Source organism: Malaclemys terrapin, chromosome 9 (genome assembly GCF_027887155.1).
Source record: "Malaclemys terrapin pileata isolate rMalTer1 chromosome 9, rMalTer1.hap1, whole genome shotgun sequence".
Lineage (NCBI taxonomy): Eukaryota > Metazoa > Chordata > Testudines > Emydidae > Malaclemys > Malaclemys terrapin.
Window position 1 is genome coordinate 39,496,784 of NC_071513.1, and position 27,852 is coordinate 39,524,635.

Below are 27,852 nucleotides of genomic sequence, written 5' to 3' on the forward strand. Positions count from 1 at the left end.
TGGAGTCTCCTGTGACTGTGGGGCCTATTTCCGGTCCTCCGTTCATTCACGTATCCGGGCAGAGTTTCTCTGGGCGGCGTCCACTGGCTCCCTTGACGCCTTCGAGGAGCAGTGGGCGCTGTCCGGGGTTCTCTGCTCAGTGTCCCCATCTGGTTCCCTTCTTTTGACCTTTTGACCTCACTCCTGTCCCTGTTCTTTTATTAGTTGTCCCCTGTAATTTTTTGGTCTCCAGGCCCTGTGGACCCCCCCGTAGGCTGGGGCGATCCTTTAGCAGTGGGCGGGCTTTGCCCGCCCACATCCTGGATCCCTATAGGACCAGACTCCTGTACTGCACTGGTCTGGGTTTGTCACATATCCCTCCCCACCGCTCAACGCCAAGGGGTTGGGCAGCTTGGGACGCCAGACAGTGTACACGTGACAAGCCATCGGCGTTGCCATGATGGCTCTCTGCTCTGTGTTGCACACGGAACTGGAAAGGTTGGAGGGATAAGAACCATCTGGTCATCCTTGTGTTCTTCTCCTTGTTCCGCTGCATACATTGAAGAAGGGCATGGTCGGTCATAAGGACAAATCTGCGCCCGAGCAGGTAGTAGAGCAATGTTTCCATGGCCCATTTTACAGTGAGGCATTCTCTCTCCACCACTGCATATTTTTGTTCCCGTGGAAGGAGTTTCCGACTGAGGTATAGAATTGGGTGTTCCTCCTCCCTGACCATCTGTGATAGAACGGCCCCCAATCCTACTTCCGATGCATCCATCTGTATAGCCCCTGATTTCACCAAGGAATTTAAATAAATTCCTTGGTGAAATCAGAGGCTATCAGTACAGGGTTATTGCAGAGGGCAGTCTGTAGGTCTGTGAATACTTCCTCTGCTGCATCAGACTATCTCACCAGATCAGGTCCACGGGCTTTCACTAGGTCTGTCAGGGGGCTTGCCCTTGTGGCAAAGTGGGGGATAAATCATCGGTAATACCCCACCACACCTAGGAACGCCCAGACTTGTTTCTTGCGACTTGGTCGGGGCCAATTTTGGATGGCGTCTAACTTGTTCACTTGGGGTTTTACCAGACCTTTTCCCACAATGTAGCCAAGATATTTGGCCTCTGTAAACCCTTCAGCGCACTTGGCAGGGTTTGCTTGTAAGGCCAGCTCGCCTGAAGGTATCGAGGACTGCCTCCACCTTCTCCAGGTGGGTTTCCCAGTCTGGGGTGTGAATGACCACATTGTCCAAGTAGGCAGCAGCATAACTGTTATGTGGGCGTAATAGCTTGTCCATGAGGCGCTGGAAGGTAGCAGGGGCCCCATGTAGTCCAAAAGGGAGGACAGTATATTGAAAAAGACCCTCTGGTGTAGAGAACGCAGTCTTTTCCTTTGCATCTTCTGCAAGGGGAATCTGCCAGTACCCCTTTGTCAAGTCTAGGGTAGTCAAGTATATATTGGTGGCCCCGAGCCGTCTTCTCCAGGGGTCCCACTAGGTCCATGGCTATTCGCTCGAAGGGGACCTCTATGATGGGAAGGGGTACTAAAGGTGCCCTCAAGTGGGGACGGGGATTGTGCAGCTAACACTCCGGGCAGGAGGCACAGTACCTCCGCACTTCTTCATGTACTCCGGGCCAGAAGAACCATCGTAGGACTCGTGCCAGGGTCTTCTCTACCCCCAAATACCCCCCAAAAAGATGACTATGAGCAAGACTTAATACAGCATTCTGGTGTTTTTGAGGTACTAGGATCTGCTGTACCTTCTGCCCCTGTACTGGTGCAACCCGGTATAAGGGATCCTTCTTCATTATGAAGAAGGGTCCTGGTCCCTGGGTTTTTTCTTCCACGGGGACCCCATCTATTTCACTCACCTCCTTCCTAATGTTGTCATACCTTGGGTCTTCTGTCTGGTCCTGTCCAAAATTTCTTCTCCCGGGACTAATCTGCCCAAGATCTAGGGGCCCAGTCTCTGTTGCCTCTACTGGTTCAGAAGCATTAGAGTGGTGGTCAGACTCGGGTGCTTCTCCCTCCTGCGTGGCCTCCTTTTCAGCTGTGCAGGTCCGCCTACCAACAAGAGCGACCCTCTGGCTTTGAGTCAGTATTCGGGTTCCCAAGGCCTTAGCTGCCCTTCTTTCCCTTTTTGTCTTTCTACCCTGGCTGGGAGTGGAGAACAAATCTGGGGATATTTCAGAGAAGATTGGGGGTTGACAGTCTGCTGTGGATGCCTCATCAATTTTAGGGTCCCCATCTTTCTCCAATCCCCCTACTGGGAGTAAGTTTCCAAACCCTAGGAAGTCCCTCCCTATGAGCACCGGGTATGGGAGTTTAGGGACTACACCTGCTGCTACCTCAGTAGTGTTCCCTTGGATCTCGACTTTTACTGGGATGGTGGGGTAGTAACTAACTGTCCCATGGACACATGTTATCCCCATACGTTTAGCGTGCAGCAGCTGACTATGCTTCACGAGCTTTCCTGAGATAAGCGTGATAGCACTCCCCGAATCAACCAGTGCTGTAATCCCTACCCCATTTAGTTTCACTGGTCTGGTATACATATGTGGGGACCCCCACAAGGTGGATTAGGGAGCATGGATCTGCCCAGTTCCCCAGGTTACACTGCATAGGCTCCTCAGCACTGGGACTCTGTGCAGCTATGTGTCCCCACTCCCCGCAGGCATAACATCTGTATGGAGCCCTAGGCATTCCCCAGTCTCTTGGTTTGGGCAGTCTAACATCACAATCCTCTTCTCCCTGAGTGCTCTGACTCTTTGTGGCCTCTAATGGGCCTTCAGCCTCTCTCTTTTTCCACCTGGGCCCTCCTGGTGGTCCAGTCACCCGAACTTTAGGGCTTGGTGCTGCTAGTTTAACCCGGAATGCCTCTTCCTTAACTGGTCAGGTCAGCTCTCTCGCCCTCCTTCGCCTCTCTACCAGGGCGACAACCTCGTCACAGGTGGAGGGTTCGTTCTGGCTTACCCAGGCACGAAGGTCTGGTGATAGTCCCCTGATGTATCGGTCGATGACCAGAACTGCTAGTATTTCTTCCGGACTCCGGGACTCTGTTTGCAACCACTTTTGTGCGAGATGGATGAGGTCATACAATTGGGACCGCGGGGTTTTGTCTTCCTGGTACCTCCAACCATGATACTGCTGGGCCCGCACTGCTGTCGTTACTCCAGATCTGGCCAGGATCTCTGCTTTCAGCTGGCGGTAGTCTGCCGCAGCCTTTTCAGGCAGATCATGGTAGGCCTTCTGGACCTCCCCACACAGGAATGGGGCAAGGATGCCAGACCACTGATCTCAAGGCCAGGCCTCCCGTAGGGCTGTCCTCTCAAAGGCCAGAAGGTATGCCTCTATATTATCCTCCCATGTCATTTTCTGCAGCCAATGGCTGGCCCGTATGAGCCGCGTCCCATCATGGCCGCGATTCAGCTCTGTAAGGGACTTTACCTGGTTTATCAGTTCCCGCAACATAGCTCGGTCTTGAGCAGCCTGGTCCATCAACAGGCAATTAGTCTCTTGCTGCAGCCGCACTGCCTCCTGTTGGGTGGCTGCCTGGACACGGGTAGCCTCCTGCTGGGCCGCCGTAGCTTGTATCAGTGCCCGCACTACGTCATCCATTGTGGTGGAAAAAAAATAAACCCTCTCCTTTTTTTTTGTTTTGTTTTTTTTGTTTAAATCACCCTCCTTCTTCCACCACACTGTGCACCCCAAGATCCCACTTCTGACACCAGTGTGGCAAAGCTCCTCCTCTATCTTGGTGGGTCCTGCGCTTATTGGTGGATTTTCTTGCCTCAGAGATTCACCATGTGGGTTGGGGAACAGCCCAGAGACCTTCCCCTCTGGGAGAACCCACAGTCCAGGTCAATTGGGAGGTTTGGGGGGAACCCGGGCCCACCCTCTACTCCGGGTTCCAGCCCAGGGCCCTGTGGACTGCAGCTGTCTATAGTGCCACCTGTATCAGCTGCATGACAGCTACAACTCCCTGGGCTACTTCCCCATGGCCTCCTCCAAACACCTTCCTTATTATCACCACAGGACCTTTCTCCTGGTGTCTGATAATGCTTGTGCTCCTCAGTCCTCCAGCAGCACACCCTCTCAGCTCCTTGTGCCTCTTGTTCCCGGCTCCTCACACTCCCACCACAAACTGAAGTGAGCTCCTTTTAAAAACCCAGGTGCCCTGATTAGCCTGCCTTAATTGATTCTAGCAGCTTCTTCTTAATTGGCTCCAGGTGTCCTAATTATCCTGCCTGCCTTAACTGGTTCTAGCAGGTTCCTGATTACTCTAGTGCAGGCCCTGCTCTGGTCACTCAGGGAACAGAAAACTACTCATCCAGTGACCAGTATATTTGCCCTCTACCAGACTCCTGTACTCCACTGGTCTGGGTCTGTCACACTACCCACAGTGCACCACTCTGTGAGTTGGACGCACTCCACTGACCTACTGAGCTTAGTGGGGACGTAAACAATCGACTGTATACAATCACTTTCTAAAGATTGACTTCTATAAAATCGACCTAATTTCGTAGTGCAGACATACCCTAAAGCATCAACTGTAGTAAGAAGACAATTATGGACATATTTAGGACATGCTTTAAGATATCACCAGCATGACTTCCATGTCAAACAATAATATGGACACCACCTGGGAAGAGAAACAGAGGGCAACCTAGAGAAATATTATGCAGAACAACAGAGGAAAAAAACTAAATTCATCAGAATGACACTCAGAAGCCTGAACAGACCAGCACAAGATGAAATAAATGGCAGAAACTGGCAGCTGCCCTATGCACCTGAGAGTGTGGGAGGAGAAAAGAAAAGAAATGAAAAGGCATGTGCCATCCCTGCATGTCCCCTTGCAGTCAGGTGTGGCACTATGGGTGTGCCCTACCTTAATTTCCCCAATTGGGGCACCAATTAATTCACTTAAAAGACAAAGGGAAACAGAATACAAACTAAGAATATGTCTGTTTTCTTTAATAAGGTCTCAGGGAAGGAATAGTTTAACCACAGTTCATAAAGCCCTCATCTTAGGACCCTGGTTCAGCACTCCCAAACTTAAATTAGTCCACAAAACAAAATCTCTGACCCTGATCAGTCAAGTCTCCAGGAGCCTGAGACAGCAACCACTACAGCCTGCATGGCTTCTAGTCCTTTCTTCTCACTTAGCTTCCTATTCCTGTTTAAATAGCCCAGCCCCAGGGTGGGCAAGGGCCTCCAGGATTATACCCAGGCTGTCTTGGTTGTAGGCTCCAGCCCTGTCCTTTAATGGCGTACTATACTACACTCTTTCACAGACACACTTAATCCTGAGCTCTGGTATGGACTGCTGTTGGAGACAGGATGCTGGGCAAGATAGACCATGATCTGACCCAGTATGGCAGCTCTTATATTCTTAACTTTCTCAAGCAGCCAAATAAAGCTTGATGATACTTAATGGTTAGGGCTGCTGTTTGACTGGGCTGGTAATTTTGGTTAATGCCGATGCCGATGCTTGCAGGTGATGAAGTGGTAAGTGGCTGTGCTGTTCAGCGGCAAATGATGCTTTGTGTCCCTTCTGAAAGATCTCTGCAGTGCAGGTGCTGGTTCAGTAAAGCAAAACTTCGATAATGTCCTTGCTTAAAATTAACCCCTTCAGGCAGACAGCAGCCCAAGAGTTCTCAGAGACTTGGCAACACCTCTGTCCCTCCAGTCCAATTGCATTTCAGCTCAATTTGTGGAAAAATCCCTTCTATCAGTGGCATGCCTCTGTCACCCTTGATGGGAGGGATGTGAGAATTTGAGAGCCACTTCAAGTAGTTTCTGTTCAGAATTAGGGAAATGCACTTGATTGGGATGATAAACTGTACACAGAAGCCTCCAGACAAATAGGGATCTACTCTGTTACTAATAAAGCAAATAAAAACACAATGGGCCAGATTCACCTCATGGATTTGAAAGCAGTCTTGTGCTTCCAAGAGGTTATTAAATAACAAATGTACCAGTAAATCAAAGATTTAAGTAGAACTTGATGCCTTCGGACACCACTAGTTCAAATCTGTCCTACGGTGGCAGTGACCAAATATCCTTTATTGTCTGGAGGATCTTCAGTGTGTCTCTGAAATAAATTGGTGGTTCTCAGCTCTGATCCTCCTGAGCAAGTGTTGATATTACAAAAAGGATGATCAAAACTTCCCCCGCCCCCCTTGCTGTCAGTTCTAGCAGAGTGGCTATGGATTTTATGGGCCAACTAGAGCTGGTTCCTCCAGGTCAGCACTGAATCACAGTGGTAGGGCAAACTGACAAAGCTGCTGCTCATACCATACTCATCCTGGTGGATAGAGAGCTTCAGTCTTCCGGGCTGTCAATATGCTATAATGTATTGAAAAGTCCTGGAAAAGTGTAAAGCCTTCAATAGTGGAGCTTTCTGTAATTAACACCATGGAGAGTGAAGCAGAGTGACTGCTGCTTCCAAATGGGTATATATTCGGGGCTACATTCCATTCTTATAAACTAGGGCTGTCGATGAACTGCAGTTAACTCACAAAATTAACTAAAAAAAATTAATTGCGTTTAAAAAATGTAGTCGTGATTAATTGCAATTTTAATCGCATTGTTAAACAATAGAATACCAATTGAAATTTATTAAATATTTTAGATGTTTTTTACATTTTCATATGTATTATATTCTGTGTTGTAATTGAAATCAAAGTGTATATTATATTTGATTGCATATATTTGCATTGTAAAAATGATAAAAGAAATAGTATTTTTCAATTCACCTCATACAAGTACTGTAGTACAATCTCTTTGTCGTGAAAGTGCAACTTACAAATGTAGATTTTTTTTGTTACATAACTGCATTCAAAAACAAAACAATGTGAAACTTCAGAGCAAACAAGTCCACTCAGTTCTACCTCTTGTTTGGCCAATTGCTAAGACAAACAATTTTGTTTACATTTACAGGAGATAATGCTGCTCTCTTCTTATTTACAATATCACCAGAAAATGAGAACAGGCATTTGCATGGCATTTTTGTAGCCAGCATTGCAAGGTATTTACGTGCCAGATATGCTAAACATTCGTGTACCCCTTTATACTTCAGCCACTATTCCAGAGGAAATGCTTCCATGCTGACGCTCTTTTAAAAAAAAATGCGTTAATTAAATTTGTGACTGAACTCCTTGGGGGGCAGGGAATTGCATGTCCCCTGCTGTTTTACCTGCATTCTGCCATATATTTCCTGTTATAGCAGTCTCAGATGATGACCCAGCACATGTTGTTCATTTTAAAAACACTTTCACTGCAGATTTCACAAAATGCAAAGAAGGTATCAATGTGAGATTTCTAAAGATAGCTACAGCACTCAACCAAAGGTTTAAGAATCTGAAGTGCCTTCCAAAATCTGAGAGGGACGAGGTGTGGAGCATGCTTTCAGAAGTCTTAAAAGAGCAACACTCCGATGTGGAAACTACAGGACCCGAACCACCAAAAAAGAAAATCAACCTTCTGCTGGTGGCATCTGACTCCGATAATGAAAATGAACATGCATCTGTCCACACTGTTTTGGATCTTTATCGAGCAGAACTTGTCATCAGCATGGACGCGTGTCCCCTGGAATGGTGGTTGAAGCATGAAGGGACATATGAATCTTTAGCGCATCTGGCAGGTAAATATCTTGTGACACCGGCTACAACAGTGCCATGAGAACGCTTGTTCTCACTTTCAGGTGACATCGTAAACAAGAAGTGGGCAGCATTATCTCCTGCAAATGTAAAAACAAACTTGTTTGTCTGAGCGATTGGCTGAACAAGAAGTAGGACTGAGTGGACTTTGTTTTATTTGTGAATGCAGTTTTTTTGTACATAATTGTACATTTGTAAGTTCAACTTTCATGATAAAGAGATTGCACTACAGTACTTGTATTAGGTGAATTGAAAAAACGATTTCTTTGTTTTTTTTACAGTGCATATACTTATAATCAAAAATAAATATAAAGTAAGCACTGTAAACTTTGTATTCTGTGTTGTAATTGAAATCAATATATTTGAAAATGTAGAAAACATATGTATTCTATTATTGTTTAACAATGCGATTAATCGCGATTAATTTTTTAAATTGCTTGACAGCCCTATCATAAACGCAATTCCTATTATGTAACAGAGGTAGCATCATTTTGTCAAATGACCACAAAGCTAGCCTTTTTCCAAGAAGGGCCGGTGCTGTAACTTCTGGCAGCAGCAGCCTGTATATACTCAGCCAGAAATAATGATCTCAGCTTTCTCATACACGAGCACAATCTCCTTGCGCATTGATTCTCAGAGCTGGAGCCAGTGCATGGTGTGATTTATTGAAGTCCTCTGGCAAACAGAAATTCAGGAGGCCCTTATGCCTTGCCAGAAGTTAAGATGCGCTAAACTGCAATTTTCCTTTGTTTTCCAGACAGAATATTAACACTATAGCAGTGGGTACTGTTACCCGGATTTCAGCAAAGGGACCAATTTAAAGGCAGTGGTTGAAATGCCTTGACACACCTCAGTTTCTCCTATGATGTGACGCAGCCTAATAGAGACATATACTGAAGGCTGCAAATTGTCATTGATCCAACAGAAAATGCTTCTCGTGGCAGATCATTGGCAGTGTGTCATCTCCATCATGAGGGATCTATCTCCCCTTTACAACCTGTCATGAAATTAGCTGCATGAGCACTGGTCACAGTGGAGACAGTCAATCTCCTTCCTCCACTTTCATGCAGCTCCAAGACATTGTATTGTTAAACTGATTACAAGATCAGGCAGGCCCCTTGCAAAGCCCCAGAACACAGGAAGCACAGATGGTTTAACACCACCATTCCATCTTCCTCTCCATTCCTGGCCTAAGTGGAGGAATAGAATAACTGAGGGTTTATAACGTGGCATCGGCCATAAAGACACCATATATTTTCCACATGTTTGTTCTATAAATAATGACATTTGTTGCACATATAGTATACATGAAAATATATATTTAAATACTGCAGGTTGGCCAGGTTTCCTATTTGGAACAGAAGCTATGAAGAGGCCTTCTAAATCTGGGACATAGAATGTATACTGTATCTTACCCTGTGGAATATTTTAAGTCCCTTTCTCATCAAAATACTCCCAATTTAAATGCATTAACACCAACTGCATGACTCTCCTCAATATTTTTTATATCTTTATGCATGTTTCAAATCTGTTTATTGAAATTACTTACATTCCTATTTTTAAATGTAATAGTACTTTACAAATATGCACACTGTTATAATGAATCAACCTATCTGTAAATTAAAACTAAACCTCAGTATGATGGCGCTTTACAAGATTTGGAAACCAAACTGACCGAGTAAGTTTGTCCCATTTTTCCCAGCCATTATACGTTTTGGTTTCAGGGCCCGATCTCCCCAAAAAGGTGTCAATGCAAGCATTTTAGTTAGAGTAGGAGTAACATTTTAATTATTCATGAAGTGTAGACTACAGCATCACATTAACAGCAGCAACCCAGTGACAAATCATTCAAACCAAATATATATGTCTGGTCTTGGTCCTGCCCTCTGGACCAAGTGATGCACTACCATCTAAGACCTAATCCAAAGCTCAGTGAAGTCAATAGGAGTGTTTCCATTGACTTCAATGGGTTTTGGATCAGATCCATGGCTTCTATTCCAAAACACATACTCCCGGGCATCTTCTTTCTGAGATATAGAATGATGAGTACTATCTAACTGGGAAGATCAAGCTTAACCTGGGAACCCCACACAACAAACAGTAGAGTTCCATGAGAGGCTAAAGATGGGATCATCTCCATCCATGATCTCTGCAGGATTTTATCTAAGAGGCAGAAAAGGTGTCTCACAGTCCTGTTCCATTGGCCATTACACCTAGTGTTCTGGGTCACACTCACTCACAAAGATGAGTTCAGAGAAAATTCAGGAGTTCGGAGAATTTGTGTGGTAAGGCTGGGATCCCAAGCTCAGAGATAGAATTGCACAAAGATAGAAATACTATACTATACTTGCTCAGAGACACCTCTGATTCCTATTCACCGCCAATAGACATATGGGGTGGTTCATCACACTGCCTAACTGCACAACTAGGAGCTGCAGTGGAAGGATCTATCCTTCCTGAACCATTCCCAAGGGGGATAGGCCAACGTATGGCTATCAATCAGGTAGCCATATAGATCACTGTTTGAAAACATTCCCCATTTTCTCTTAGGCAAAATTGATGAAGTCAAACTCTCTTTTCATCCTCAAGGTGACTTCCAGGGTCTCCTTTTCTGAAATGAAAGAAGCTTTGCCATTCTTGCTGTCCACAGGGTGGGGGAGATGCAGTAGCAGCTTCCTAGAAAACAGGAAATGGGATTTTTCAGCCTCAGCCCTAAGTAGACATTAGAGAAGGGAATGCAAATTACTAGCGCCACGCTAGTGTTTGCTATTCAGAAACCAGAATGTGATGGGCCATATTAATTTAGTGTGAGGTGGCAGGACAGTGTGAGGTGGTGGGACTCACTGAACTACTGGAGATCTTCCCCACTGGGCCATTGAATAATTCCAAATCTGGTTCTCTCTCAACACGCTCTTGGCTTTGTGCTCTGACAAAGATTTCCAGTGATGGATTGTTGGGCCTCTCACAGCTCTTGCTGATGCATAGTGGTTCATTTTAGATGCAGAGTGAGAATGAGACACATCCACAATGCTGTCACAGTGGTAAAAATCTGAGTAATGCATACAGTCTGAACATGTGTTTGAAGAAAATGTAGCACAGGGAGCAGTAACCTAACTTCCCCAATGAAGGAAAAATAATAGGAGCATCCTAATTAAAGGCTTTGGCCACCCCAATGACACAAGAGACCTTGAACCCAGGGGATCTGGCTAGCCAAGGATTACTCCAAGCGTGGGGGAATCCTTGGCTGACATAGAGTCAGCATAGTTTCATGGCTGCTCTAAACTAGTCTCTCAGTCACGTTGGTTCTACATCATGCCCATCCTGGCCCTCTGCTGTAGTAGGGGTCACTGGGAGAGGGGTGTAGTCTGAATTCCCTGTGCCCTGGCTGCTGGAATGGGCCACTGGGAGCTGGCATAGTTCAGAGCAGCCTAAAGCAGCTTTACAGTGGAGTGACACAGAACCAGCCCCAGGACCAGAGAGCTGCGCACAGTTCCTTTGTGCTCCCGCTCCTCAGCTGTGCCCAGCATTTGCAGTTAGGGAAGTGGATTGGATTGAAGAACTTGTGGATCTAAAGGCGGAGGAGGCCTGGAATTACTTCAAGTCAAAGTTTCAGAAACTAACAGAAGCCTACATCCCAAGAAAGGGAAAAAATTCATAGGCAGACCAATTGTAGACCAAGCTGGATGAGCAAGCATCTCAGAGAGGTGATTAAGAAAAAGTAGAAAGCCTACAAGGAGTGGAAGATGGGAATGATCAGAAAGGAAAGCTACCTTATTGAGGTGAGAACATGTAGAGATAAAGTGAGAAAGCCCAAAAGCCATGTAGAGTTGGAGTTTGAAAAGGGAATTAAAACCAATCGTAAAAGGTTCTATAGCCATATAAATAAGAAGAAAACGAAGAAAGAAGAAGTGGGACCGCTAAACACTGAGGATGGAGTGGAGGTTAAGGATAATCTAGGCATGGCCCAATATCTAAACAAATACTTTGCCTCAGTCTTTAAGGAGGCTAATGAGGAGCTTAGGGATAACGGTAGGATGACAAATGGGAATGAGGATATGGAGGTAGATATTACCACATCCGAGGTATAAGCCAAACTTGAACAGCTTAATGGGACTAAATCGGGGGGCCCAGATAATCTTCATCCAAGAATCTTAAAGGGTTTGGCACATGAAATTGCAAGCCCATTAGCAAGAATTTTTAATGAATCTGTAAACTCAGGGGTTGTACCGTATGATTGGAGAATTGCTAACATAGTTCCTATTTTTAAGAAAGGAAAAAAAAGTGATCCGGGTAACTACAGGCCTGTTAGTTTGACATCTGTAGTATGCAAGGTCTTGAAAAAATTTCTGAAGGAGAAAGTAGTTAAGGACATTGAGGTCAGTGGTAATTGGGACAAAATATAACATGGTTTTACAAAAGGTAGATTGTGCCAAACCAACCTGATCTCCTTCTTTGAAAAGGTAACAGATTTCTTAGACAAAGAAAATGCAGTGGATCTAATTTACCTTGATTTCAGTAAGGCATTTGATACGGTTCCACATGGGGAATTATTAGCTAAATTGGAAAAGATGGGGATCAATATGAAAATTGAAAGATGGATAAGGAACTGGTTAAAGGGGAGACTACAACGGGTCATGCTGAAAGGTGAACTGTCAGGGAGGTTACTAGTGGAGTTCCTCAGGGATTGGTTTGGGACCAATCTTATTTAATCTTTTTATTACTGACCTTGGCACAAAAAGTGGGAATGTGCTAATAAAGTTTGAGGATGACACAAAGTTGGGAGGTATTGCCAATACAGAGAAGGACCGGGATATCATACAGGAAGATCTGGATGACCTTGTAAACTGGAGTAATAGTAATAAAATGAAATTTAATAGTGAAAAGTGCAAGGTCATGCATTTAGGGATTAATAACAAGAACTATTGTTATAAACTGGGGAGGCATCAGTTGGAAGTAACAGAGGAGGAGAAGGACCTCGGAGTATTGGTTGATCACAGGATGACTATGAGCTGCCAATGTGATATGGCCGTGAAAAAAGCTAATGCGGTCTTGGGATGCATCAGGTGAGATATTTCCAGTAGAGATAAGGAGGTGTTATTACCATTATACAAGGCACTGGTGAGACCTCATCTGGAATACTGTGTGCAGTTCTGGTCTCCCATGTTTAAGAAGGATAAATTCAAACTGGAACAGGTACAGAGAAGGGCTACTAGGATGGTAAACATGTCTTATGAAACCTGGCTTGTTTAGCCTAACCAAAAGAAGGCTGAGGGGAGATATGATTGTTCTCTATAAATATATCAGAGGGATAAATACCAGGGAGGGAGAGGAATTATTTAAGCTCAGTACCAATGTGGACACAAGAACAAATGGATATAAACTGGCCATCAGGAAGTTTAGACTTGAAATTAGACTAAGGGCTGGTCTACACTGGGGGAGGGAGGGAGAAACGATCTAAGATACACAACTTCAGCTATGCGAATAGCGTAGCTGAAGTCAAAGTATCTTAGATCGAATTACCTGGGGTCCATACGGCGCGGGATCGACAGCCGCGGCTCCCCCATTGACTGCGCTACCGCCGTTCACTCTGGTGGAGTTCCGGAGTGCGTTCGGGGATTGATATATTGCGTCTTAACGAGACGCGATATATCGATCCCGGATAAATAGATTGCTACCCGCTGATATGGCGAGTAGTGAAAACGTACCCTAAGGTTTCTAACCATCAGAGGAGTGAAGTTCTGGAACAGCCTTCCAAGGGGAGCAGAGTGGGCAAAAGACATATCTGGCTTCAAGACTAAGCTTCATCAGTTTATGGAGGAGATTGTATGATGGGATAGCCTAATTTTGGCAATTAATTGATCTTTGACTATTAACGGTAAATATGCCCAATGGCCTGTGATGGGATGTGAGATGGGATGGAATCTGAGTTACTACAGAGAATTCTTTCCTGGGTGTCTGGCCGGTGAGTCTTGCCCACATGCTCAGGGTTTAGGTGATCGTCATATTTGGGGTCAGGAAGGAATTTTCCTCCAGGGCAGATTGGCAGAGGCCCTGGGGGTTTTATGCCTTCCTCTGCAGTGTGGGGCACAGGTCACTTGCTGGAGGATTCTCTGCACCTTGAAGTCTTTAAACCATGATTTGAGGACTTCAATAGATCAGACATAGGTTAGAGGTTTGATACAGGAGTGGGTGGGTGAGATTCTGTAGCCGGCGTTGTGCAGGAGGTCAGACTAGACTATCATAATGGTCCCTTCTGACCTTAAAGTCTATGATTCTATATAGGACCGAAAATCTTACTTTCTTTCATAGTGCAAGGAATTGCATCTACACTTGGGAAATCAACACTAGCTCAGATAGTGCCCCATACAGCCTTTAGATTTACTGAGAATCTCTTTATTTTCTGGATTCAGGACTTGCAATGTCTAGAAGCAAAGAAGATATGGCAATTCCCTGACTCACCAAAGAAACTGGATCACAAGAGAAACAGCATGTTGAGGTTTCCCTACATCTGCAGTGTATACAGAGTCTGATTTTGCAACTAGGGGTTTTTGCCTAGCCAGTGGTTGCTGGCTTAATATGCATTTCTCCTTCTTTTTGACTGGCATCACTTCCAAAGGCTAGTGTTGCATTTCAGAAGGAAAAATTTGGTGGCCACATTAATTTAGTGTGACCTTCCAGTATTCATAGGTCTTTTGGTCAAATTCATCCCTGGTATAACTATATTGACTTCAGTGGGTCTGATCTGTGCTCAGAAGGCCCTATGAACTTTTGTTTCCAGGGGGGCAATTCCTATATTTTTAATGTTTAAAATAAAGTTTTTCTTTAGTATTTATCAAAATATGTGGTTTGATGCTCTGTGTATTTGTGCATCAACTTAAAAATAAACACTGGGGCTGTTTGGATCTTTTCAATAGGGAAGAGTATGAGCTGGGTGTATATGTTCAACCTACTAATCATGGATACCCAAAACACTTAACCTGTTGGTGAAAGATAGGGAAAACATCTGATTTCTGTATATAAAGGTTATGTAGAGCTTGAAATGCTTTTGGAAGGATATGAAGCTGGCCCTTTATGTGGTATTATATAGTTAGCCTATTAGGGACAACCTTCCTCTGGCCTTAATCCAGATCACACCTCTTGGATCCACTTGCAGATGGCCCTCCATCTTTGTGTGTACACAGCTGTATGCATGTACACTTGGCATTTGTGGCCAAATAACCAAGTAGGCATTCAGAACTGTAGGCCCAATTTTAGAGGACTACAATTTTGGCCCATAGGGTTTGCTGTTTTAAGGCTGTCCTTGTCAAAGAAGGATTATAGAGGCCTCCAGAGAGGTTAGTCTTAGGGGCCTTGTAGCAGGGTACTGGTGCAAAAGCACCTAATTAGCCCCTGCCCAATCAGCTCCAATCAGGGGAAGCAGATTGGGGCTGATGGAAAAGGCCTGATGCTGGCCTGAGGATTGGCAACACCTGCTGGCCTGACAAGCCAAGAGTTATAAAGGCTGGAAGGGAGCCAAAAGGTGGGGGGCAGCCAGGCAGGGAATTGGAGGCCTCCTAGCTGAAGGCTGACTCTGCCTGTAAAGGAGGTGACTAATCCTGCAAGACTTGTATATAGCTAGACACTGGTGGTGGGAGACCCAGGTGTTTCACAACCCTGAAGCCTCTCTGAGCTGGGGGCAGTAAGTGGGCCCCAGGAAGAGGGGTGGGGCATGGAACCCTGTTACAGGCCTGTAGTGAGGTGGTTGCCCTGCTCCAACCTTGAAGGGGTTAAAACAGCTTTGGGAAAGGGCTGCCCTGGGAGCCAATCATGGGTGGGCTTGAGGCAGCCAATCAGGGTCTGGCTGGGCCAGTATAAGAAGGGCTCCTGGGGAGAAGGCAGACAGTCTTTCTCTAGCATTGGAGAGAGATGGACCTAGCTACCTGAAGGAGCAAAGGGTACCATTGACAGAGCAGTGCTGGGGAAGGGGCAGGCTGAGTTGGGGAGCTGAGGCCTGGCGACCTCCCAGGCTGTGGCCTGACAGGAAGGCCTTGAGAGGTACTGGGCTTCAGGGAAAGGTAGTAGGTCCAAACCTCTCTTGCCAATGATAAGTGGCCATTACACTGCAGTCTGCCCCAGTGAATAGGGGCTAGATGATGACTGGCAGTAGCCACTGAGGTGAGGTAGGTGTAGAGGGTTGGGGGTTCCCCTGGGAGGGGAGACCCAGAGTGTGGGGATACTGTGGAGCAGAAACCTTAGGTAAAGGGGCACTGGGGTCTGGGAGGGACATGGGAGCCTTAAGGCAGGCAAGACACTGGCCTGCAAAGGGCGCTCTGGGCTGGACAAGAGCTAATTCCCAAGATGACCAACAAGAGGTGCTGCACCAGTGAGTCTTGCTTCGCTACAGGGCCCCAAACTCAGCCCACTATTAATCTAACAGATTAATAATGGCTGGGTTTCCAGCTATCTGTATTTTTTCTTTGCAATTAAATAATCACATCTGCATCATCACCTTTGCATGCTGCTGATCATTCCCCTGAAGCCTTTGTTAAATTCCATTAGAGAGAAAACTTGTAACAATTCTGCTTCACTTACTTTTTTGGGGTTCGAAGGTCAAGAATCTTGTCCTGGATGTCAAGTGTAATGTCTGAAGACTTTGTATCTGGCAGTTTGATTTTAATCTGAAAAGACAGATACAGATAAGACAGAAAGGTGGGAGAGGTAATGGCAGGGGGAATCCAGAGTTGCACTGGAGACTGGGATGAGCTTTGCAGTACTATGGTCTATAGAAGATCAGAGCCAGCATTTTGCAGAGGTGATTTCTATCAGAAGAAAGATGTAGTAGTAATTTCTTTCAATGGTTTCATGAAGTCTGCAGATACCCCTAACCTTTACAGAAATCCAGAGTTGAAAGCCTAAGTGAAAGATCTTTTGTAGTCACTTAAAGCCCCTACTCTGGTAAAGGTCCAGAGCACCTTGCACCAACTAGAATAAAATACACATGAATGCTGCAGAGGAGGGAGGTCACTGATCGTATAATAAGGGGAGAGACTCAGATACATGTGACTTTGAGGACTGTCACAATGTTGTAACGTTCCACTACTTCACACAGTGCTATGACCTCCAGGATTCATGGGAGCAGCCACACTCCAACCCTCCTGCTGGCAGCCTGCTAACAGAAGCTTACCTGGGCCGGATGAAGTCCAGCCCTAGTATGAGACTCTGCCCCTGAGCACCGACTGGTGGAGTCCCAGAGCAGCTGATTGGCCCAGTGGCCCTATTTAAGCCAGCAGCAGGAACGGGAAGTTGTCTGAACAACTGAGTTCTATCCTGCTCCTCTGGCACCTTAACCTGGCTTGACTCTTGGCATCTGACTTGTGGTTGCTGATCTCCAGTTTGTATCCTACTTCTGACCTCCAGGTAACCTGATGCAGCTGATTCCTGTCTCGTGACTATGGCTCTGACTAATTGGTCTGCCACCCACAATCTGGCTTTGACAGTCTATTCATTAACTGCACTATCACTTCAGTGAGTTTATGCAAGTGTAAAAAAAACCCCAACCACACGGGGTCATAGGTAAGAGGGTGCAACATCCAGTTGGACCTGCATCCACTTACACCAGGTCTGAACCTGGCCCATAGAACTGAGCAGGTTGTGTATTTTCTGAATATACCCGGCTCTCAAGGAGCTGCATGATTACTCAGGCTAGTACAGGTCAGTGGCAATGGCAGATTCACTGAAATCTACTTAGCAGATCCTGCCTAGTTCCAAAGACAGTAATAGAGCTGCTGTGTAGGTATGTGCTACATTGAAGGAGACAGTGAGGAAAGGGGAAGAAGCGACTGGAGAGGTGGGTCATGCTCACCAGCATGTCCTCGCAACAGGCTGTGGAAGGGTTCTTTCTGCTCATCCCCAGGAAGATGTCCTCTGCTCCTACCTGCTGCTTGAATAAAATCTCATACCTAGCAGAGACAAAACTGGTCATCAAACCCTGTATGAATTTCCATGTTAAGGGGGGACAAGAGAAGAAGAGTATAATATTGTTTCCTTTTGGAATATAGGTCCTTTTATCTCTGCTGGCACTCTTAGGATTCCCCATTTTCCTCCATTTTAGATGCCCTTCAAAGGGACACCTGGCTTTGGACTCCATTCGTAACCATCACTGTCTCTCATAGTCGGCTGGAGGGCTCATGATGAACAATGAGTCACCCTTCACTTGTCACCAGATGCTGGGCATGCTGCCTCCACAGCACAATCAGCCTTTGCAGGACCAGGGAATAAGACACTGGGGCTGGAAATTGAACCATGTGAATGTGATATTTATTTCCTAGACCTCCTAGATAGACCTCTGGGGGAAAAATTTGAAAAGGATGCAGTCAAGTAATTATTTTACAAACAACTTCCTGTCCATCATTTCGGCTCTTGGAGCCCAAAAATAACATAGCTTTCTCTGCTAATTTTAATGATATTCCATTTTACAAACATTGATTTTTTTTCTCTCCAAATCAGTCTGTCTAATTCAGAATGCAGCAAAATCTGGAATTCTATGTTCTTTCTGTTGGTCTTTAATGAATGAGGAAACGCAACTGAAGATTGTATTGAGAACATGTAACACTCTTAGTAAATTGAGCAAAATAAATAGAGCAATTTCTCCAGACTGTTGAAAGGCTGTATGGAAAAAAGCTCTTTTTTCCCCTCTCCAGCGGTCATGCATGCATGTAACACAATTCTAGTCTCTCAGTCAACGTAAAATCTATCTAATAATAGCTCTAGATTTACCTTTCAAGGCTTTTTCCATGCATTAATTTGACGAACTATTACAAAGATTTATACTCATTTTATCTGTGCTACACAGTACATAATTGATCAGGGCTAGAGAAAAGCTGCACCTCCTTCAGCAGAGACTGAATGGGTCCAGAGAGTTTGGTTCATATCAGCATTGGACAGATTCACCTTACCTTGATAGGACAATAAAAGTCATAGTTTTAAATAAAAATCTGCACACAAGTGTATGTGGGTGCATAAGTGGAGATTAAACAGAGGGCTGTCAAAAATGTTCATTTTTAAGGTCTAATTTTAAAGGGGAAAACTCAGCCTAGTTTCTAGATCAGGCAACTGAGTGGCTACTTGTATTTATGCACAGAGAAAAGTGGAAATTCTGGGCCAGATCTTCAATCAGGTATACATTGTGTAGCTCTGTTGACTTCAATTAAACTACTCCAATTTACACCAACTGAGGATCTGGCCCTCGGGGTGCAATATTTTGTGATGATAAATGTAAAGGCTACCTTTTGGATTATCTGACCCTTTGGAGCTAGAGAATTTTCCAGATCATGGAAGAACACTTCACAACCTAATCTACATGACAGCATCTACTTAAGAATGCTTTATTTGAGGTGGGGAAGGAAGAAGTCTATTACTATTTTTAGGCTGTCCTCTTACAATCTATCTCTGACTGAATGCAATCCATTAGAAAAGTAACATTGCCTGTAAAATACTCCCCTGACAGCAGGTATTTGCCTCTAAAGCACTTAATTCCTTGAAATATAAATATAAATCCAACCCCCTCCCGCACATAGTACAGCATTATCAAAAGAATGGAACTCTCACTTACTGTCACAAAAGCAGCAGGTAAATTCAGTAATGTTGTATACAAACTTGGCATGTATGAAGGCTAATAAATTCTGGTGCTGGCCTCCTTTCCCTCCTAATCCTACTTTACACAAGCAGCTGACACTGGGAATAATCGTATAACAGGAATAACGGGCTCAAAATTTCAGTAATGAGATTAGAAGGTCTCCTCCACAGAAGAGATTAAAGTCACTTTTTAATTGTTGCTGCTTTGGAGGCAAAGCTCATCAGGATATGTCTACACTGCAACATAAGCTCAGGCTTGAGCCTGGGCCCAAACCTAACCCTCCTTGCATCTACACTGCAATTGTGCTAATCCAGGGCTCGGCCCCAGGACCCTGCAGGGCTGAAGGGTCCAAGCTTGAGTTAAGCCAGGACCCAAGCCCTATTACCTGCAGTGTAGACCCAGCCCCACTTGACTTGGGTCCTGGGAGTCAGTATCCCACAATTCCATGGGACAATTTCATTAGGCCTTCGTATTCCAACAGTCTACAATCCACTCTATCGAAAATGGAAGCCACCTACACTTTGCAAACAGCAGCAGCTCAGGTTAGCATTAACCCATTCTGTTCTGATCACCGATCTGCAAGTATACTATCAGAGAGCCTCCTGGGTTTGCAATGGAGAGCAAACCGATCAAGGCTTTTGCAAAGGAAGACGCTTCCTCTAATGTGCAGGGTGGGCAGTAAAGTTTTCCCACACTGCACCACAGTTCTAGAGCTGGGGGCGTTAAGGACCCTGGAATATGGTTACTTTGACTTGGGTCTGTGCACTGCAATGTGGATGCCAGAGCCCAAGGTTCAAGCACTGCTTAGAAAAGACTTAACATAGGGTTAAAATACAATGTAGATGCTCAAAGCCCAAGGTTCCCTAACACAGGTCAGATGACTCATGTCCCACTAACCCTGGGCTTACTTTGCAGTGAAATGTACCTCTAGTGTACATCCCTTCTGCCCTTCCATGACACAAGTTTTGTTGTAACACAATATATATGCTACGTAGAACATGCTTGTATTTCAGCTACACAAAACACATGCACACAGTTTTAGCTCTGTTACACTTACTCTGGCTGTTCCCTTGGATCCCAGATATCATCAAACTCTGATCCTTCTGGCACCTCCTCTGTATTCCAGATATCTTTACGATTTCCAGACTTCACATCAGGGGTGACTAGGAGAGGGGGTGAAAGAGAGAATTTGATACTGTCAGCTTCTAGTATAGGTCTGTCTTTCTAGGGTTGCTGTGTTTAACCATGGTGTGGTTGTTTGATACAAGGTATTTCAAGTATCAGAGGGGTAGCCGTGTTAGTCTGAATCTATAAAAAGCAACAGAGGGTCCTGTGGCACCTTTAAGACTAACCGAAGTATTGGGAACATAAGTTTTCGTGGGTAAGAACCTCACTTCTTCACTTGCTTGCATCTGGTTCTCAGACTAACACGGCTACCCCTCTGATACTTGACACCATGCAAGGCACTGCATTTAGCCGTATGGAATGGAAAGGTATTTCAAGGTATTCCTAGTCTCCCTAGGATCTACTTGGCCACAATCTAAGTGGAGATTTAGAAAAGGAGATTTTTTTATTTCCATAAACTTTACTCTCCTTTGCCCATCCTGTGTGAACAAGTCAGGGAACATTCTGCTACACGTCACAAAACATCAGACATTCCTCAAATTGGGATGGGTGAAATCTAAAGGGATTACGGGATACTGAGACTTCTCCAAATAGGATTTTAAGTGAGCAGAAATGATTTATAAAGTGATCCCCTTTCTCCTCTCATTTATAAACAGCACAATATATCACGGTCCTTTTCATAAATCATTGGGGATATGAAAAACAAAGATGATGATGTACACTGGGGAAAAGCATATAGGGAATATGGCAGGGATGGTATCTACCCCTGTTATTGGTGGGATGTGTCTTCCCTTCATCCAGTATACAGGTTGGGGTTCTTTTGGCTCCCTGATTGTTTCTGGATTCCTAAGCAGAAACAGTGTTGAAAAGTATCTTTGTTATATTTGCGACTGTTTCTTTTGGACACAGCTCTCACTGCAGTTCTCCATGTCATATGCATCCGAAGAAGTGGGCTGTAGTCCACGAAAGCTTATGCTCTAATAAATTTGTTAGTCTCTAAGGTGCCACAAGTACTCCTGTTCTTCTCTCCATGTCATTGTGACCTCTGGAATGACTCACGGCTATTGGGCCACTCTTGAAGACTATGCAAATACTACAGCTGGTGGATAATGCAGCTGCCCAACTGTCTGATAGTGTTAGCAGCAGGAAGGATACTACACCCATTCTGCAAAGACTGCACTGGCTTTCTTTCTTTCTTTCTTTCTTTTTTTTTTGGGATGCAATTCAAGGTGTTGACACAAATGCATAATGCCCTACAGGGCTTAGGTTCCAGCTGTCTCTCTCTTTACGTGTGACCACTGGAGTTGTCAGCACTTTTGCTGCAATTTCCAATTTCCCAACTGAGGACTGGAGGCAGCATGTTCTATGAGGGATGGAATTTCCTTTCCCCTTGCTCTGGCACAGTTTGAGTTTGGTGATCTTCAGGGCACATAGTAAGGCTTAGTTCTTCTCTCAAGCTTTTTTCTAAATGGGTTTGTGTGACTTTGGGGGGGTTGAGGAAGGTGTCTATGGTTTCATGGTGAGGTAGTAGCTTCTCCTCCTTATTGGGTGGATAAACTGAGTTCCATACAGTTTATTATGTGAAGATGAGCTCTAAAAACCAAGCTCTTGTCTGCTTTGTGTGAGCATTAAAGATTCCACAGCACTTTTTGTAAGAATAGACATTTGCCAATATTTCCCCTTGCCCCATAACAGGGCAGTGTGCTGTCTTCTGTGGCTGACACGCTCCATCTCAGAGATGCTACATTTCAGTGGCACTGTATGTATAGAGTTTATAAAGTGTTTCAACCCTTCAGGTTAAAAAATGCCATATAATGTACATGTAAAATATTATTGTTCCCCTCTCAACAAAGAGGAAAGCAACCACCTTCAGTCATAGCTGAGACGAGCTGCGTCAGAGGCAGCTGCTATTACAGCTATTTTATTATGGTAGTGTAATGGTGGATCCATGTCTTTGCTGACACCATTCGATTACAACTCAACTTACCTGTGGGCTCTGCTTTCTTTGCTGGTCCGATATTTCCGGGACCCACAGTGCTAACAGAAGAAGAATGTGACTAAAAAAAGCCAAATACAACTGACATGAATGTTCCCATTGCCCACATCAGTAATAATTGTTAATAAACAATTAATAGCAATAATACTTTGCAATAATACTTGGTATTTACAGAGCACTGTTCATCAGAGAATATCTACAATAGCTACCTATATTAGAATGCTTTACAAGCATTAATTACATTTTCACAACTTCCCTGTGAGTATTATTATCATCCCCATTTTAGAGATGGAGAAAATGAGGCACAGAAAAGTTAAATTATTTGTCCAAGTCAATGGCAATAACGAAAAGTCTAGAGTCACAGTCTCGTGCTCTAACCACTATGTAACACTTCCCTCCTCATTCTCACCCATGAGACCATGGCCTTGAGGTGCTGCATTTAAACAAGAACCCCATAACTACAGCTTTATAGCCACAAGTACTAGCATCCGAGGGATCTTTCCTATAGGGCACTTGGGAAAACTGCCCCACTTTGCCTGCCATGACAATGCTGTATACCAATTCTGTGTATTACATGCAGTCCCAACATAGCATTTAGAATCTTTTTAACGCCAATGGTCATGCAAGGCAATAGCATTTATTTTAAATGATGAATCACTATAATGCTAATAGGCAGTCAGTGTGCAGCATTGCTATGTATATAAAAATGTCTTGGTTTGATAAAAACATCTCACATGCTGAGGACATTAAAATAAATCAAAACAAAGATTCCAAATTACCAAGAAGATTGACAAATGGGTGACTCTCTCTCTCTCACTCATGCCCGTCACCCCAATCGGGGTATGGGCCGCCAACCACAGATCTCCAGAGTCCTCTATCCTGGGCCATTTGCTCTAGCTGGTTCCAGGTATAGCCCATTTTTATGCTATCAGCCTGAAGGTCGCGTCGCCAGGTGTTTCTTGGACGGCCTCTTTTCCGCTTGCCTTGGGGGTTCCACCGCAATGCCTGTCTAGTGATGGTGGTTGGCTGCTTCCGTAGTGTGTGTCCTATCCAGCCCCACCTTCTCCTTCTAATTTCTTCCTCTGCTGGAAGTTGACGGGTCCTCTCCAAGAGGTAGATGTTGCTGATGGTGTCTGGCCAGCGGATCTGGAGAATCCTTCTAAGGCAACTATTTATGAAGGTCTGGATCTTCCTGGTGGTTGTTTTAGTTGTCCTCCAGGTTTCAGCTCCATACAATAAGACTGATTTCATGTTGGAATTGAACAGTCTAATCTTTATTGCCAAAGACAGCTGTCTGGAGCTCCAGATGTTCTTGAGCTGTAAGAAAGCTGCTCTTGCCTTACCGATCCTTGCTTTGATGTCTGTGTCCGTGCCACCCTGTTGGTTGATGGTGCTGCCTAGGTAGGTGAAGGACTGCACTTCTTCCAGAGGGCTGCCATTTAGTGTGACTGGGTCATTACTGATGGAGTTAATCTTGAGGATCTTGGTCTTGTCCTTGTGGATGTTGAGGCCAACCTGTGATGACGTGGCTGCCACTACGTTGGTCTTCTCTTGCATCTGCTGTTTGCTATGCGAAAGGAGTGCAAGGTCGTCGGCAAAGTCCAGGTCATCAAGCTGGGTCCACAATGTCCACTAGATTCCGTTCCTGCGCTCATAAGTGGATGTCTTCATAATCCAATCAATGACAAGGAGAAAGAGAAATGGTGACAACAAACATCCTTGTCTGACTCCGGTTCACACCTGGAAGCTGTTTGTAAGCTGCCCTCCATGGATCACTCTACAGTGTATGCCGTCATATAAGTTCTTAATCAAGTTAACCACCTTTGCTGGGATGCCATAGTGCCGAAGGAGCTTCCAGAGAGTCTCTCGATCCACGCTATCGAATGCTTTCTCATAGTCAACAAAGTTGATGTACAATGAGGAGTTCCATTCCATAGACTGCTCGACTATGATGCGGAGCGTTGCTATCTGGTCCGTGCATGATCTATTTTGCCGGAAACCTGCCTGCTCATCTTGTAGCTGTGGATCGACGGCATCCTTCATTCTCTCTAAGAGAACTCAGTTGAAGACCTTCCCTGGCACCAACAGAAGTGTGATTCCTCTGTAGTTAGCACAATTGCTAAGGTCTCCTTCAATAAGGTATCCCTCTTTCCAGTCTGCCGGAATCACTTCTTCTTCCCATAACTTCTCAAAAAGGGGGTACAGCATTTCCACTGAAGCATCCAGATCTACTTTCAGGGCCTCTGCTGGAATATCGTCAGGTCCAGCCGCCTTCCTGTTCTTCATCATAGTGATGGCTTTTCTGATCTCATCTCTGGTAGGTCTATCACAATTGATTGGAAGGTCTTCATTGGCTGGGTCAATGTCTGGTGGATTTAGTGGTGCTGGTCTATTTAAGAGTTCCTCAAAGTGCTCTGCCCATCTATTCATCTGTTGTTCTATTTCTGTTATAGACTTTCCCTGCTTGTCTTTGACGGGGCATTCTGGCTTGCTGAACTTTCCAGACAGTCGCTTGGTGATGTCATACAGCTGTTTCATATTACCATTGTATGCTGCCTGTTCCGCTTCTGCTGCCAGGCCATCTACATAATCTCTCTTATCCTTCCTAATATTCCTCTTCACTACTTTATGGGCTTCAGCATACTTTTCTTGTGTTTTAGCCTTTGCTGCTCTAGTCCTGCTGTTATTAACTACTGCCTTCTTCTTCTTTCTATCTTCTATCTTAGTCAAGGTCTCTGCTGTGATCCACTCTTTCTGCTGGTATTTCTTGATTCCAAGCACTTCCTGGCATGCTGACCTAAGTGTCTCTCTCACTTTCTGCCATCTGTTGGGTACACTGTCTTCCTCTTCCTCAGACCGATCCTGTAGTACTGAAAACTTATTCTTCAGCATCAGTCCAAAATCTTCCTTGATCTTATGATCCTTCAAAAGGCTGACATTGTACTTTGCTCTTCTGACGCGTCTATCCAGTTCTTCTTCAGCTTCAGCTTCAATCTGGCCACCACTAAGTGATGGTTGGACGCTACATCTGCTCCTCTTCTAACTCTAACATCCTGCAAAGATCTTCTGAACTTCTTACTAATACAGACATGATCGATCTGGTTTTCTATCGTGCCTGCTGGCGATACCCAGGTACTCTTGTGGATCCGCTTGTGAGGAAAGATGCTACCTCCTATGACCAGGTTGTTAAATCCACAAATCTCTCTCCATTCTCACTCATCTCTCCCAGAGCGTGGGTCCCCATGACTTGTTCATATCCTGTGTTGTCAGGTCCAATTTTGGCATTAAAGTCTCCCATAAAGATGGTAATGTCTTTGTCTGGGAGAGTCTCTAATATTTTCTGAAGTCTGTTGTAAAAATAGTCTTTGTCCCCTTCTTCACTGTCATTGGTTGGAGCATAGCACTGTACAACATTCATCTTAATCCTCTTCATTTTAGTTCTGAAGGATGCTGTGATGATCCTGGAACCATGTGCCTCCCAACCAATCAGTGCTCTCTGTGCCTGCTTGGACAACATGAAGTCTACTCCCTGTGTGTGGGTGCGTCGCTCTCTTCATGTCCGGAATACAGCAACAGCTCTCCTGTCAACAATCATCTCTGTCCAGCTTGCGTCCATCTTGTCTCACTAATGCCTAGTAGGGTCAGGTTGTTGCTCCTCATCTCTGCTGCGACCTGCGCCGTCTTTCTTGACTCATACATGGTCCTCATGTTCCATGTACCGATGGTAATCCTCCTGGTTGCAAGAAGGGTAATCGGCTTAGTGGCTTCCTCACAACTTTCACCACCCAGCGTCATGCGTCTTCGAGTTGAAGGCCCTTCTTTTTCCAGGCTAAAAGTCTCTGTTATCTCTATTGTTGGCGTTTCTGTAGCAAATTAATTTTTTTTACGGGGTGGAGTTGCTAGCCCCACGCCCAACCCTCCTCCTTTTTCCTGACTTGGAACAGGCAGAAAATGGGTGAGGTAATAGCTGTTATTGAAGTTGGTCCAATAAAAGATATTACCTCGCCCATCTTGTCTCTCTAATATCCTGGGACCAACATGGCTACAGCTACATGGCATACAAAAAGACTGACACAGACTTTATGGGTATCACTGAGGGCAATTTTCCATTGCTGGCACAGAGGTGTTATTCATTTTATTAATAAGACATAAACAAATGATTGAGATCTCTTTTCTGACAAAATGTTAAGGCATAATAACAACTTTCAAAGGCAGATATAGAAGAACTGAGGGATGGTTAGGGAGGGTGGAGGATTCATATCCTTCCGCTACTGAAGGTGGATCTTGAGGGACTTGCATCCAACCCCAAATGCAGGCTACTACACAAGAAAGTTCTAAGGCCAGCCAATTGGCTCCTATAGTGGATGCCATGCCATGAAGGAGGACTGAGACATTTGTCATTTTTATTTATGCCACAACAGATACTATCAGACTTTTCAAAGAGTTGTGAAGACTCCTTGGAGCACTGTAGGTTGCTTAGCCTGCTGTGGCCAAAACAGGGCCAGACACGTAACTCTGCTGATACACACACTCAGAAAATACCAACAACAATGACAATAGCATAGTATGGGCACAGAGTACACTTTCCAAACGCCATGACTATCATCTAGTCCCACAATGATTTGAGATAAAAGAATGCAAAGATGTTTCTCTCCTTAATCATTGTTTCCAAATATTTCATCTTGCAATGATTACTCACCTCTCCCAATTCTATCCCCTCCAACAATATCTATTGCACTTGAATGATCAGTTATCTCTAAAATGTTTCAGAGACACACAGAATTAGTACATTCAGTCTCCTCAATTATCACAGGCTTTACTGTCAAGTTGCACTGCATCTTTGTATCCCTTCCTATGAAGCCATTTGTCTCTAGGAGTAAATGCCTTCATCTATAGCAGACTGTGGGGAAAGGAAGGGCTAAGTCTGCATTTGAGGCTATTTCAGATACATGTTTTCATTTCCTTTTGACTAGAGCATTCAATTTCTCTCCTGTTCCCAGGCCATGAGCTCTCCTATTATTTCTTCTTTTCTCTCTCTGTAGAATGCCACCCTGCAATAATTTTCCTCCTGTTTCAGTCTAGCACCTGAAAAAATTTCTGAGGTTTGATTCTCTTTTTACTTGCACTGGTGAAAATTAAAATCATTCCATAGAGGTCAATGGAGTTACACCAACGTAAAACCGCAAGAGAGAGGAGAATCAGGCCCTTGAACTTTTTACTTCCATGGGAGTTGCAGCATTTTCTACCGGACCTGCATTTGACCCCATTGGACTACAGAATTCTTTATTTCTTGTCAGGTACTCACCCCGAAGTCACTGTCATCACTGTCTTCTTCCTGAGGGTCAGCAAGCAGTTTAGCAAGAGCTTGCAGAGAAGAGAATGAGGAAACGCTGTCTAGATCCATATCTACTGCTCACCTGTGTACAGAAACAAACATAACAGCTGAAGAAAGAACAATTGCTTTTTCCTTGTTTTTT

The 27,852-nt window shown here is 44.7% G+C and overlaps 1 protein-coding gene across 3 annotated transcripts in view; it reads right to left on the minus strand.

Annotated features, from left to right (window-relative positions):
* The window catches only part of DNAAF6 (dynein axonemal assembly factor 6), a 52,699-nt gene that overhangs the window by 21,874 nt on the left and 2,973 nt on the right, over positions 1–27,852 (minus strand). The window contains exons 2-7 of one of the 3 annotated variants that reach the window (XM_054038759.1): positions 27,681–27,792; positions 22,367–22,436; positions 20,312–20,417; positions 17,482–17,578; positions 16,212–16,297; positions 9,854–10,316 (exon numbers count right to left, since the gene is read on the minus strand). In XM_054038759.1, coding sequence (XP_053894734.1) covers positions 10,187–10,316; positions 16,212–16,297; positions 17,482–17,578; positions 20,312–20,417; positions 22,367–22,436; positions 27,681–27,779 — 588 coding nt within the window. In that variant the 5' untranslated portion in view covers positions 27,780–27,792 and the 3' untranslated portion in view covers positions 9,854–10,186. Of the gene's footprint in view, positions 1–9,853; positions 10,317–16,211; positions 16,298–17,481; positions 17,594–20,311; positions 20,418–22,366; positions 22,437–27,680; positions 27,793–27,852 lie in introns of those variants that run through there. The other 2 variants (XM_054038758.1, XM_054038760.1) reach the window with 2 other exon arrangements.